Raw genomic sequence first — 14,007 nt, forward strand, 5'->3', positions numbered from 1 at the left:
CTGGAGGAGAAGGCTATCAATGGCTACTAGCCCTGATGGCTATGTGCTACCTCCAGTAAACGAGGCAGTAAGCCTATATGCACCAGTTGCTGGGGAACATGGGTGGAAGGGTGCTCTTGGACCATGTCCTGCATTGTGGGTCCCTGATTGTACTTTTATATTTTGGTTTTAAGCTTCCCTTTTATCTTTTATGCTGTATCTTGTGATTTTATTGGTTGTGAAGCACCCGGAGAACTTCAGCTATTGGGCGGCATAGAAATGAAATAAATAAATAGATACATTATCTATAGGGAGTTTTCTTCCAGATTAAAACAAAATTAACATAAATGCTTGAAAATTACTGTAATTTTCTGACCTGAGTTCTTTTAAAAATAATAAGACCTTCAAGTCAAAAATAGGAAAATACAGTTTCTGGACTAGAATTTCCCCTCCCCAGGTTTTGCAATATTTCTTCCAGCCTGTCAGCAGAACATGTTTCACAAATTTCAAGAATTGTTTGAGAAACAAATCTGAGGAAAGAATGCAGTTCTTGGGAAATGCTCAGAAATCAAGCCATGGTCACCTCAGCTGTAGAGGTAGCAAGACATTTCTGAAAAACAAGATCCAGGTTTGGATTTGAAGTATACAGATTTGAATTCAAATCAATTTCAGCTCAAGACTCAATGGGCTGAATATTGGACTCAATATTGATACTCGAATATTGTAGCTAGTTTGAACCACAGAAATGTTGATAATGATCCACTGAACTAACCATTTCCCCATGACAAAAATATGTATCAATTCAGTGAGCAATCCTTTGGACTTCTTTTACTCAGATTGTCTAGAATTTCTCAGAATGACAAAGAATGAGGTATTCACCAAAGCCAAACAAAAAACAACCCCTAACAAAATGCATATCGAAATGTTGAAGGCTGTAATAATCTAAAAGGTAAGTATCAGCTAAGGCTGCAGTCCTACACAATCTTACCAGGGATTAAGTCCCACGGGACTGTGTGGCTTAATTTTGAGCAGACGTGTATTGGATTGCACCATAAGTACATTTTTTAAAATTGAGATCTCTTTGGGGTGTCAGAGGGAAATATTGTGTATTATATCTACTGTTTTGTTTAAAATTATAAACCTTGTTTTGTTTTTGGTTGCTGTTGTTTTTAATTTGATTTTAGAATTAGAAGAATTATTTTTGTTCCTTTATTTATTTGTTACATTTCTGTACTATCAAATATCTGATGTTTTCTTTTAATCTTGTTTATTCCAGACGAACAACTGTCTGTGTATAACATGATTGATCAAAAAGTGTTATCACCTTTACACCACTGAATGTACCTTTCAAAATACAATGTGCTTTTTTCTCGGCAGTCAAATCCAGATAGCTCATTTGAAAATGGAAGGAAAGTCAACAAACCTTTTAACTTTGTTCCAGATTCTACCCCCATCCCCCCAAAAAAAACTGAATCGTGTCAATGACAAGGAGACATTGTACAGGATATTTATTAATATTCTTAATAAAACTAGAAATCCAGTTATCGACATTTCAGCTATCAAGCTAAATTAAAGATTAGTGATTCATTAAAAAGTATTTATTTACTACGCTATCTAATTAAGGAATCCGGGGTGGGGGGGGTGGGAGGGAGAAAGATAAACAAATTGCAATTATTAGCAATTCTTTTTATATTGATATAAAGACACCCCCTAAATAAAATTAAGGGGGTATTTTGTATTAACAGTGGATAACTGGCAGAAATAAAACAATTGAAGAAGTACAATCTTAATGCTTTTAAAACAGATCTGTGTGAAAATTCTTAAATAATGACACTATAGTTGGTCTTTTTTCTTTTTCTTTTTACTTTTGTGCTTATTTTCCTGTATATTGGGGTGTGTGTGTTTCCCTTACAATAATTTTGTGGTGTCTTGGTGATGAGATTTTTTGTTTGTTTGTTTCAAAACTTATAAAAATGAATTACAAATAAATCAACCATTTTTTATTATTATTTTAAGAAAACTCTGGTTTCATCATAGTTTAGCATATGGGTATTTTGTTTTTTTAAAAAAATGGTAAATAAATAAATGACATGAAGCCAGGTGTTGTTGCTGCCTGTTTTATATAACTCCTGTCTTTTGGTCTTGTTGCAGATTCCCCCCCCCCCCCGTAAATAATAGTGGTATTGTAAAATGAATAGTGGTATTAAATGAATAAAGAAATAAATAATAGTATCAGTATTAAAGAACTATTATTTATTTTTTATTTCATAATGATTATTCATTTATTTATTTCATGTCTACTAGCAAATATATTCAACAATTTGATAACTACAGCATTTGAGCCTAAGGCGGGGGGAAAATCATCAAGTTCATATAATAAATTAATGGTTACCAAGTCTGATCCCACATTTTATCATTTATGTACACATCTTCTAAGAAGTGTTAAGTTCACTGAGGCTGCAATCTTATACCCACTTACCTAGGAGTAAGCCCCATTTAAGTTAGTGGAGCTTACTTCTGAGTAGACATGTAAAGGACTGCACTGTAACTTCATTAAATCCCTTTTCTTAATTAATAGTGCGATGTTAGACATGTCTACTCAAAAGTAAGTCCCATTGAGTTCACGGGAATGTATGGTATCGGATTGCAACCTGGGTTTAAAATAAATAAATACAGGATTACCAGTCTAGGAACCAGCAACAATTATTATTATTATTATTATTTATTTATTTATTTATATAGCACCATCAATGTAAAGCATATCGCCAGAATTAACCAGGCATTGCATATTTTATATGATCTTACAAAAAAATAGATTGAGAGGTTAACAGAAGTTTAATAAACAGCATCTACTATCATTTCCAGAATTATTTCATTCTGGAATTCACTCCAGAATCCAATATAAACTTCTCCTGTTGACCTTTAAAGCTTTTCACGGTCTAGCTCCTGCCTATCTCTCCTCTCTCATCTCACACTATTCCCCCGCTCGTGCTCTCCGCTCCTCTGATGCCATGCTTCTCGCCTGCCCAAGGACCTCCACTTCCCTTACTCGGCTTCGTCCTTTTTCTTCTGCTGCCCCTTACGCCCGGAACGCTCTTCCAGAACACTTGAGAACTACCAACTCAATCACAGCTTTTAAAAATCAGCTAAAAACTTTTCTTTTCCCTATAGCTTTTAAATATTGAGTTTGTTCTGACTCTATACTGTTAGCTTCACCCTACCCGGTGCCTGTTTACCCTACCCTGTGCCTGTTTGCATTCTCTTTCCCTCCTGATTGTTTACTACAACTTTATTAGATTGTAAGCCTATGCGGCAGGGTCTTGCTATTTACTGTGTAATCTGTACAGCACCATGTACATTGATGGTGCTATATAAATAAATAAACATAATCATCATCATCTTGCACAATTCCACCCTATTCAATTGACATTTTTTAAAAAGTATTTTTAGATATATAGATTTTTTACCAAAACTTCTCAAAGTACAGATAGGTTTTATCATGGAGTGGGTTCCCCCCTCCCAATAGGATGTTCATTTGATTGTTGCCTTCTCTTAAATTCAGACCTTCACTAACTGAAAAGTCTAGACATGGTTTTACTTTAACACCATTGCTATTAACTCCGTTGTATCCTATAACTAAACAGAGTTGGTTTGAGGCAAATCTAAACATTCCCTAAAGTGCAAACAAAAGAATTTCTAAGGATATGGCTGAGTTCCAACTTGCTACTATTACAAAGAAAGCCTAGGCGTGTTTACTCAGAAGTAAGCCTCTTTGCACCAATGAAGTTTACTCCCAGGTAAATGTGCATAGGATCGAGTATAAGGGCTTGGTGTGTGTGTGTGTGTGTATATATATATATATATATATATATATATATATATATATATATATATTTCCCCTACCCCAAATGCCTTCTCACAAATTGCTTTTAAAACTCACCTCAGTTTCAAAAACAGGTTGTCATATCACACAGGGGACTGGCTTTGGGACTGATTTTGGCCATATAGAGTCCTTAATATTCTAGACAATGAATAGGTTCCAGATTTAGCCATACTTAGAGCAGACCCACTGGAATCAAAATGGGACTTACATCAGAATACCTCTCAAAAAGATATCACTTTTAATATGTCCAATGGTTACCTTTACTGTTGTGGATGATTGTTCAATTATTGTTTTTAAAGATTTTCCTCGATTTTCCCACCTCTCCTCAAAATGTGCTGGGTGCTTTTGATTAAATAGCTTTTGCACTTATGTCTTGAACTTGCACTGTTACATTATTTTAAATCAGTATTGTATTCAAAATTTTCATTAACCAAGAAGAAGAGAAATATAAACACTTGTAATTCAGAAAAGCAAATATATCACGGGCAGGATCCAGACTGAAATCAATGGGACTTAAATTAGTCATATCTAATTTAAGTCCCATTGATTTTAATGGGTCTACTTTAAGTGTGACAAAGTCTGGATCCAAAGCTTTGGGTGCACAGGATTATACAGAGAAAAGACAAATGTCATTGTTAGCGTCTTTTCTGTAATCTCTGCAAATTTGCAATTTGGTCAGTAATCGAATCCAATTTTAAATCATTGGATCCAATTTAATGTTTGCTCTGTCGACTCAAACAGGTCTCCCACAATAGACTTGCCCCTTGAGTCTTGAGCTGAAATTGATTTGAATTCAAATCTGTATACTTCAAATCCAAACCTGGATCTTGTTTTTCAGAAATGTCTTGCTACCTCTACAGCTGAGGTGACCATGGCTTGATTTCCGAGCATTTCCCAGGAACTGCATTCTTTCCTCAGATTTGTTTCTCAAACAATTCTTGAAATTTGTGAAACTTGTTCTGCTGACAGGCTGGAAGAAATATTGCAAAACCTGGGGAGGGGAAATTCTAGTCCAGAAACTGTATTTTCCTATTTTTGACTTGAAGGTCTTATTATTTTTAAAAGAACTCAGGTCAGAAAATTACAGTAAATCCATTGTAGTGGTTGGGGAAACCCCAGAAAAGATCAAAGATCCAAAGCTAGGAAAGAATGTGATGTGTACTGAAGTGTATTACTCCTGCTGTTAAACAGCAAGATTTATTCATTTTGTTTCTTGCGTAGAGTGCAAGAATAAGGATGCAAAGTGTCATAGACCAACAACCTCAATTTGCATCAGTTGGGAAATTTGGCCCAGTTTTTTCCCCCCCGTCATTGAGGAATACAAGTTTCTGATCAAATATGATAAGCCTATCGACCTGTTTGCTCCCAGGTTATTGCTCCCAAATGTAGAACGCAGGGGATTGGCTGATACCAATTGGAGGAGGTCCTCTCTGGAGTATAAAGGTAGCTCCCTTGCTTGCTTGGGCACAACATAATCTTGGCCTATCCCAGAGAGAGAGAGAGAGAAAGAGAGAGAGAGAGAGAACAGCAGTTCCTGAATAAAAGAAAAGAAGACAAAACAGATCAAAGAAAAAAGGAGGAACAAGGCCCATCCCAAAAAAGAAAGATGAAACTGCAATTGGCCTGCGTCATCTTCATTCTTCTCAGCGGTGCCACCAGAAACCTCTGTGCCTTCAAAATTCAGGTGAGAATCAAATGATTATGAGGTGGGATTTCATTGAGCAGGGGGTTGGACTCGATGGCCTTGTAGGCTCCTTCCAATTCTGCTATTCTATAGGGTGACCAACTGTCAGGATTTCCCCAGATTTGTCCTGGTTTTTGTTCTTTCCATGGTGTCAGGGGGGATTTTCTATAATTTTCAATAATGTCCTGGAATGACACACCTTCCTCTTTAAGGCTGCCATTAGCATGGCAGGAGGGAGTGACATGCTTTCTTGAGGCACATCATTCCCCCACCCCGAGCTCCAATTGAGGTCTTAAAGGGGAAAGTGGGTCATTCGTGGACATTATAGAAAAGGCCCCAATTGGAGTGGATGGTGGTGGTGCAGAATGAAATCCTTTCCCCTCCTCCACTCCAATCGGGTTATTATTATTATTATTTATTTATAGAGCACCATCAATGTACATGGGTTCTTTAATGATGGGTTCTTTAAGGTGGCGGGGGAATAACGTACTTTCTGCAGGACTCTTTTTTGGTTTCCCAAATATGGTCACCCTATATTCTATGATTCTATGATTCTAAAGATCGCAACCAAAATTGGAGGGGATGCATTGGTTCACCCTTCATGCCCTTGAACATTCATGTTGCTTAATAGTCAAGAGTGCTGTCAGAACTGAGATCCTCCTTTAAGCTGAAGTAATAAATCAGAGGTGGCCCCTAATTTGTAATTTGGGGAGGAAGAGGACTAGCCGTACTGGACTGTGGCAAGGATTACTGAGATATTGTAGTATACAGCTCTAGCAATCCCTCTTTTTCAGTTGGTACAGCTCGGGGATGTGGACAAGGTGCTTGGACAGGTCCGCGCAACCACCTCTGTACTGGATCCTTGCCCCTCTTGGCTAATAAAATCTAGTAGGGGTGGAACAGCTGGCTGGGCCAAGGAAGTGATTAATGCCTCTTTGTGAGAGGGAGTGGTCCCAGGCTGCCTTAAAGAGGCGGTAGTGAGACCACTCCTGAAGAAAACTTCCTTGGACCCGGAAAATCTTAATAACTATAGGCACGTGGCAAATGTTCCATTCCTGGGCAAGGTCCTTGAGCGGGGGGTGGTGGGCCAGCTCCAGACACTCTTGGATGAGACTGATTATCTGGATCCATTTCAGTCGGGTTTCAGGCCCGGCTTTGGCACGGAAACAGCCTTGGTCGCCCTGTATGATGACCTATGTCGGGAGAAGGACAGGGGGAGTGTGACTTTGTTGATTCTCCTTGATCTCTCAGCGGCTTTCGATGTATGGAGTTCCGCAGGGATCGGTCTTGTCCCCCATGCTGTTTAACATGTACATGAAACCGTTGGGTGCGGTCATCCGGAGTTTTGGAGTGCGCTGTCATCAGTACGCTGACGACACGCAGCTCTACTGCTCCTTTTCATCCTCATCAGGTGTGGCTGTGGATGTGCTGAACTGGTGCTTGGCTGCGACAATGGACTGGATGAGGGCTAATAAACTGAAGCTCAATCCAGACAAGACTGAGATGCTGCTGGTGGGTGGTTCCTCTGATCGGATGGGGGGTGTTCAACCGGTTCTGCATGGGGTTGCATTCCCCCTGAAGGAGCAGGTTCGTAGCTTGGGGGTTCTCCTAGAACCATCTTTGTCACTTGAGGCTCAGGTGGCCTTGGTGGCACGGAGTGCTTTCTACCAACTTCGGTTGGTGGCCCAGCTACACCCCTGTCTGGACAGGGATAACCTAGCTTCAGTTGTCCATACTTTGGTAACTTCCAAATTAGATTACTGCAATGCCCTCTACATGGGGCAGCCTTTGAAGACAGTCCGGAAGCTGCAGCTTGTGCAAAATGCGGTGGCCAGATTGATAGCTGGAACAGGGAGGTTTGAGCATATAACACCGATTCTGGCCTGCTTGCATTGGCTGCCTATATGTTTCCAAGCCCAATTCAAGGTGCTGGTCTTAACCTATAAAGCCCTACATGGCTTGGGACCGCAATACCTGATGGAACGCCTCTCCCGACATGAACCTACCCGTACACTGCGCTCAACATCTAAGGTCCTCCTCCAAGTGCCTACTCCGAGGGAAGCTCGGAGGATGGCAACAAGGGAGAGGGCCTTCTCAGTGGTTGCCCCCTACTGTGGAATGATCTCCCCGATGAGGCTCGCCTGGCGCCAACATAGTTATCTTTTCAGCACCAGGTCAAGACTTTTCTCTTCTCCCAGGCATTTTAACAGCATTTAACAACGTTAAGTTTGTTTTTAATGGACCCCAGAATTGTTGTTTTTAAATGGATCCTGTTGTTTTTATACTGTTTTTATGTTTTTTAAATTTTTGTATACTTTTAATGTTTACTATTTTTAATTGTTGTAAACTGCCCAGAGAGCTTCAGCTGTGGGGCGGTATATAAATAAATAAATAAATAAATTTTCTTATGTTCTTATCATAGACAGTGTGGGCTTAATGATCTTTGCATGCTTGAAAGGAAAACAGCAGATAGTAAGCTATGGTAGTTACTGTGGATGTAGAATCACAGGGTACTAGGAGGTATTCCAGGTTAATTAATGAGAAGTACAAGAATGGGATATTGTGACCTGGACCATCTATTTATTTGTTTGTTGTACTTGCCAATCTGTCCTACCTAGTTTTTAAAAAAACCCAACCCTATCTTAGGGAGCAATCCTATGGCCCTTAGTCATAGTTAGGGCGGGGCGGGGCGGGATGGGATAGTTTGGATTCTTGGATCTGAGGTTGGAGAGAGTGCTCTGACCTTGGAGCCAGAAATCTGAGCTCCGCATCCTTTCATAGCTGGTGCAGCGAGTACAGTGCGGCTGTGTCAGAGGTCTCAAAGGAGCCTCAGAGAGAAGGGAAAGAGGGCATGCCAGTGAGTGGGTGGGGGGACTGGGAATGCCAGCTTATGCCATTTTCCCAGACCTTCCTCCCAGTCTGCAGAGCCCCAGCTAGACGGGTGAATGGCATGAGTTGGAGCCACAGGGGGAACGGCAACTATACCTCTCCTATAGTGTAAGAGCTGGGCTTTTAAGATACCATGTGCAATTATCAAAGAGATAACCAGACATGATGGCAGTGGGTAAGGAAGCATTCTCTAGATGAGTCATTGGGCCGAAGCACTCCAGAAAAAACAAGTTACCGTTTTGCTTTCAAAGCAAACCCTGATGCATATCCTCCACATGAACGCAGTATGAAAGCTGTGTATAAAAGGCAAGAGCCACACTACTGCTTTATAGCGGTATCGAAGTGCACTGACAACTGTTGGTGTATATTAGGCAGGGAAGTAATGGGATGGTGTTTTGAAGACTTCAGCCTTAGCTAGACCTAAGGTTTATCCCAGGTTTATCCCAGGATCGTCTTGGCTTTGTCCCTGCCTGAACAGGGATGACCCCAGGACGATCCAGGGATAAACCTTAGGTCTAGCTAAGGCCTTCAAGGAAGATGTGGAGGATCCGCCCCACACACTCAGGTCCTCTGGGAAGAATTTACTCCAGCCAACAAAAACAAGGCTGACAACCCAGAGGACCTTTTCTTCTGCCACTCCCAGATTGTGGAATGGCTTGACAGGAGAGATTCGTCAACTTAACAGTTTTCCAGAATTTAAGAAATCCATAAAGACTGATCTCTTCCGGCAGGCCTATCCAGTTGAATTTTAAGATTCCCTTTTTAATGGTGTGCTGCTTTTAATGATGCACTGGTTTTAAACGTTTGAATTAATTGTATGTATTTTATAGTGTTTTTATTTGTGTTGTACCCCACCTCGATCCAGAGGGAGAGGAGGGCAACAAATAAATTTATTTATTATTATTATTATTATTATTATTATTATTATTATTATTATTATTGATACGTGTAGCTCCTGCCTTTTATATACCACTTTCATAGTGCTATATCCTGCTTGGTGTAGATTAGGGGCATGTCTACACCAGGCGATATCCTAGGCATCATCTCTGTGCATTATTATTATTTATTTATTTATTTATTTATTTATATAGCACCATCAATGTACATGGTGCTGTACAGAGTAAAACAGTAAATAGCAAGACCCTGCCGCATAGGCTTACAATCCACATAACATACAGGGGATCCCCGGAGCAGGGAGGGGAGATCCCTGCATTTCCATGGGATATTGTCATACCCTTTCTTCTTGGCTTTTCCCATGGTCCCGGGATGATCCCAAGGACCAGAGGTGGTGTGGCTGCCCATCCTGGCTTCTTCCCTCTGTGGGTTTTATCCAGTTGTGCAGGAGAGGGTTTTTTGACATGGCAGCATATCGTATCACACTGCTACAAGAGTAAGGACCTGCTAAAACGTCCAGTATAATGGACAGTCTCTTGGTCCAAGGATATAGTCTTTAGGGAGCGCTGGGGGAGAGACGAAGGAATTAAAATCGGACATTGCATTGTCTTTGGGTTTAGTGAGAATGAACTGGGGCTTTTTCCTGTGAACTGTTGCAAGATGTCTGCTCCCCCATTCAAAAATTGAAGCGCTGAAGCAAATATCCTTCCTGCTTTCTCTTTACAGACAGAAGTCCAGAAAGACCTGGTCAGCTTGGATACATACAAGGCAGAGCCTGTGGCAGAAACCTCCGCTTTGCAGGTGAGACCTCTATAACCAAATGTTAATTGTATTACCCCAGTGTGGAAGGAAAGGGAGAGGTGTGTGGTGCAGATGACTCTCTCTTTCTGCACAATTAGGGTGACCATATGAAAAGGAGGACAGGGCTCCTGTATCTTTAACAGTTGCATAGAAAAGGGAATTTCAGCAGGTGTCATTTGAATATATGGAGAACCTGGTGAAATTCTGTCTTCATCACAACAGTTAAAGGTGCAGGAGCTATACTAGAGTGACCAGATTTAAAAGAGGGCAGGGCACCTGCAGATTTAACTGTTGTGATGAAGAGGAAATTTCCCCAGGTTCCCCATATATACAAATGACACCTGCTGAAATTTCCTTTTCAATACAACTGTTAAAGATACAGGAGCCCTGTCCTCCTTTTCATATGGTCACCCTATGCACAATGAATGTTCATTTGATGTACCAGGATGCAACCCTGAATCCTGTCTTTTAATAGTACTGCAGTGGCAAAAGAGGCCCTCTGTTCATGTGCTTGTGGTGTCTCCTGACCTGTCTTTCCTTTAGTTGCAAACCCTTAGAAAAAAAGAGAGAAAAACCCTCTTGCTCAGTCAGAGAATTAGGGTGACCATATGAAAAGGAGGACAGGGCTCCTGTATCTTTAACAGTTGTATTGAAAAGGAAATTTCAGCTGGTGTCATTTGTATATATTGGGAATCTAGGGAAATTTCCTCTTCATCACACCAGTTAAAGCTGCAGGTGCCCTGCCCTCTTTTAAATCTGGTCACTCTAGTATAGCTCTTGCAGCTTTAACTGTTGTGATGAAGAGGGAATTTCACCAGGTTCTCCATATATACAAATGACACCTGCTGAAATTCCCTTTTCTATGCAACTGTTAAAGATACAGGAGCCCTGTCCTCCTTTTCATATGGTCACCCTAAGAGAATATACTCTCTGTATATGCTCAGAGGCATTCTGATTGAGGTACCCAGCATCTTAAAAGCAAAACAGTCACAGCCCTACCTAGAGCTGGTCCAAAAGGTCCCTTGCAAGTCTGATTAGCAGATCCCGATTTAGTCGTGCATAGAAATTAATGAGACTTTTAGTCATGGCCAACAAAGGTCCCATTGACTTCAGTGGATCTACTCCTGGGGTTTCCAGCATGGTGTCCAGCAGATTCCCCAACCCCTCAATTATTATTTTTTTAAAAATCTTAAGATTTGTTAAAATTAAATACTTTTAAAACAACAACAGGGAGGCTGGCGTTCTGCAATGTGAAATGCTGTCCTCTAGAGCCATCTTTATTGGGGTTGAAAAGATCCAGTTTGCGTTTGGGTGGTCAGACCCCCATCGCTGCCTTAAACTGAGGTTCTTGGGACAAGTTACTTTTCTTTTAGCCTCACCAGTTTGCCTTCTGGGAAATGAGTATTTTGTGAGCGGCTGTGGCCACCACGAGCTGGATCTGCAGCTGCTTTATAGCAGCATTGAAGTGCACTGATAACTGTTGGGGCACAATACCCATTCACTTTCATAGAGCATCATCAGACGAGTGTTTTACAGCATGCTCGTTACTGGGCACTCACGGATTTTCACGGGTCATGACGCCATCCACCTCCTGCACGCCTCCCTCTCGTTTCCCACTCCTTCTGCCACTTTTTCCGTAGTAAAATAGTCAAAACAAAATGCGACTCCTCTGAGTTATAACGAAATTGGTCACTATTTCCTGCCGTGTGCAGAGAGGTTTCGCTATGAAACACCCATTAGAGAGCAGCAGGAAGCAAGAACGACGGGAAGGAAACATGATTCCCCCCCCTCCGTCTGATGATACCCATAGTGTTATTTCCTGCTTTTAATTCCAAATTCATAATGATTTGACACAAAGAGCGTCACCAGACCGGGGGGGGGGGGGAGTTTTGCGTTTCCCTGCTGTCGCTATGGCCTCCAGCTGCTGTCCCACAATAGTGACGATCTCGTTACACGGGGAAAGAGGAAGCAACAATAGGGTGGCCATATTTTGGAAACCAAAAAGGAGGACAACGTGGTCGTCCCCCAAGGGGGCGTATCCAGTATCAAGGGGGCGTGCCCACCCGAACATAGCCTTGGTCACATGTCTGATTTTACAGCACACATTTAAGACAAATCTGTTCTACATAACATCTTAATGTTAACATCACTGAAATAAAGAACAAGTGAGAGATTCAATGTATCTGAAATTAACTTCACTCACTCCTACTTTTGTAGGTTTTGCTGTACTTTGAAGCTTTTGCTGTACTCTCTGTGTTACATTCTCCCCTTCCCTGAAATATCTTTTCTGACTGTATCTTCACTCATTGCAAGCTGCTGTTGTTGTTAACAGGGTTTGCTACTGGCCCCAGATCTGTTCCAAATTTGGTATGGCTAAAGCTCTACCTAAAAACTATCATGGTGCCAACTTTCAGCTCTTTATCTTTAAAAAGGACAATTTTAAAAATAATAATTTTAAAACCTCATTTTTTAAAAAACTCCTAAAAAATCAATGGATGAACAGATCTGTTTCAAATTTGGTGTGGCTAAAGCTCTACCTAAATCCTATCACGGTACAAAGTTTCATCTCTTTAACTTTAAAAATGACGGTTTTAAAAATAATAATTTTAAAACCTCAATTTTTAAAAAATTTCTAATAAATCAATGGATGAACGGATCTGTTTCAAATTTGGTATGACTAAAGCCCTTCCTAAGAGCTACCATTGTGCCAAATGTCATGTCTTTATCTTAAAAAATAATGGTGTTATAAGCATTTTTGTTAATTCCCATTAGAGCTGCTCTTTGAAAAAAAAATCCGGATTTCCCCTCCCCCTCCCGGATTTGCCATCAGAACCCGGACAAATCCGGTCAAATGAAGTCATATGGTCACCCTAAGCAACAACAACCACGTGGCCCGTTCAGTGGGTCTTTTTTTTTGCGCCAGAAAACCACGCAGAAGGAGTGGGAGGCACATGGGTTCATCTGAAGGACTCAGGGAAAGCCCGTAAATGGGCAGTAACACGCATGCGATAAAATGCTCCCCTGATGACACTCAAGGCGTAGATCTGGTCGTGGCATTCATTTCACGGATGGCCAAGCCCACACCCAACTGCAGCCGTTTTGTGAGAGCACCGACAAAATGAACAATATTTGGGAAAAGCGAGATTTTTTTTTTTTAAGTTATCCATTAAATCACAGCCGTCTTTTCATTTCCCACCACAGATGTTTCTACAGAGGCCCAAGCGCTCCACCGCCTTGTCCATCTGCATGTACTGCTGCAAATGCTGCAGGAATAAGGGGTGCGGTTTCTGCTGTCGGACATGAAGAGGAGGAAGGCCTTGATGGATGACTGCAGCAACGTTGGGCTGCTTGCTGTCGTAGCAACACACACACACCAGGATCCCTCCCCACAGTCCGCCCCCCAAAAACGTGACCCCCCCACTACCCCCTGACACATACTCCTTATTTATTAGTTTGGCACTGGTTTTTGTGTGTGTTTTTTTTGGGGGGGTTGCTTTGTATATTCTTGTTTGTTACTGGGAATTAAAAGACTTTTTACCTCACAAGTTGTCGTCGTGAATTGGCGATTACTCTGCCCAACTCAGGAGAAGAGGTGTTCAACTCCTCTCTTCTCCTTCTGATAAATGCAATTAATCATATACTTAAAAAAAAAAAACACTATTGGATTTCCCTTGAAATTCTCCACGGTGAAGTTTTAGGTTGGGGAGTGGAATGCAGCCCTTGAAATTTAGCTCAAAATGTGGCGGTAACCTGAGATGTACTGTATAAAAAGCCACACAGAGTTATGTAATATGGAGTCAGGTCAGTAGGGAATCCGGTTTGTCTCTTCGAATACCAGCGCTCTTAAGTGACAATGTTTTCCAGCCTCTTGAATTTT

General features: G+C 41.1%; 1 protein-coding gene across 1 annotated transcript; it reads left to right on the forward strand.

Moving 5' to 3' along the window:
* Nucleotides 1-5,331: 5,331 nt before the first annotated feature.
* HAMP (hepcidin antimicrobial peptide) lies at nt 5,332-13,675 on the forward strand. The gene is made up of 3 exons (XM_063140254.1): nt 5,332-5,546; nt 10,056-10,130; nt 13,332-13,675. The coding sequence occupies exons 1-3, from the start codon at nt 5,469-5,471 to the stop codon at nt 13,431-13,433; spliced, it is 255 nt and encodes an 84-aa protein (XP_062996324.1). The 5' UTR covers nt 5,332-5,468; the 3' UTR covers nt 13,434-13,675.
* Nucleotides 13,676-14,007: the final 332 nt, after the last annotated feature.

This window comes from Elgaria multicarinata, chromosome 13, assembly GCF_023053635.1.
Source record: "Elgaria multicarinata webbii isolate HBS135686 ecotype San Diego chromosome 13, rElgMul1.1.pri, whole genome shotgun sequence".
NCBI lineage: Eukaryota > Metazoa > Chordata > Lepidosauria > Squamata > Anguidae > Elgaria > Elgaria multicarinata.

Bases quoted from the DNA above. Each gene is read 5' to 3' on its own strand.
- HAMP (XM_063140254.1), top strand. From the start codon at position 5,469: ATGAAACTGCAATTGGCCTGCGTCATCTTCATTCTTCTCAGCGGTGCC. The intron at 5,547-10,055 runs GTGAGAATCAAA...TTCTCTTTACAG, and splicing joins TCTGTGCCTTCAAAATTCAG to ACAGAAGTCCAGAAAGACCT. The intron at 10,131-13,331 runs GTGAGACCTCTA...TTCCCACCACAG, and splicing joins CAGAAACCTCCGCTTTGCAG to ATGTTTCTACAGAGGCCCAA.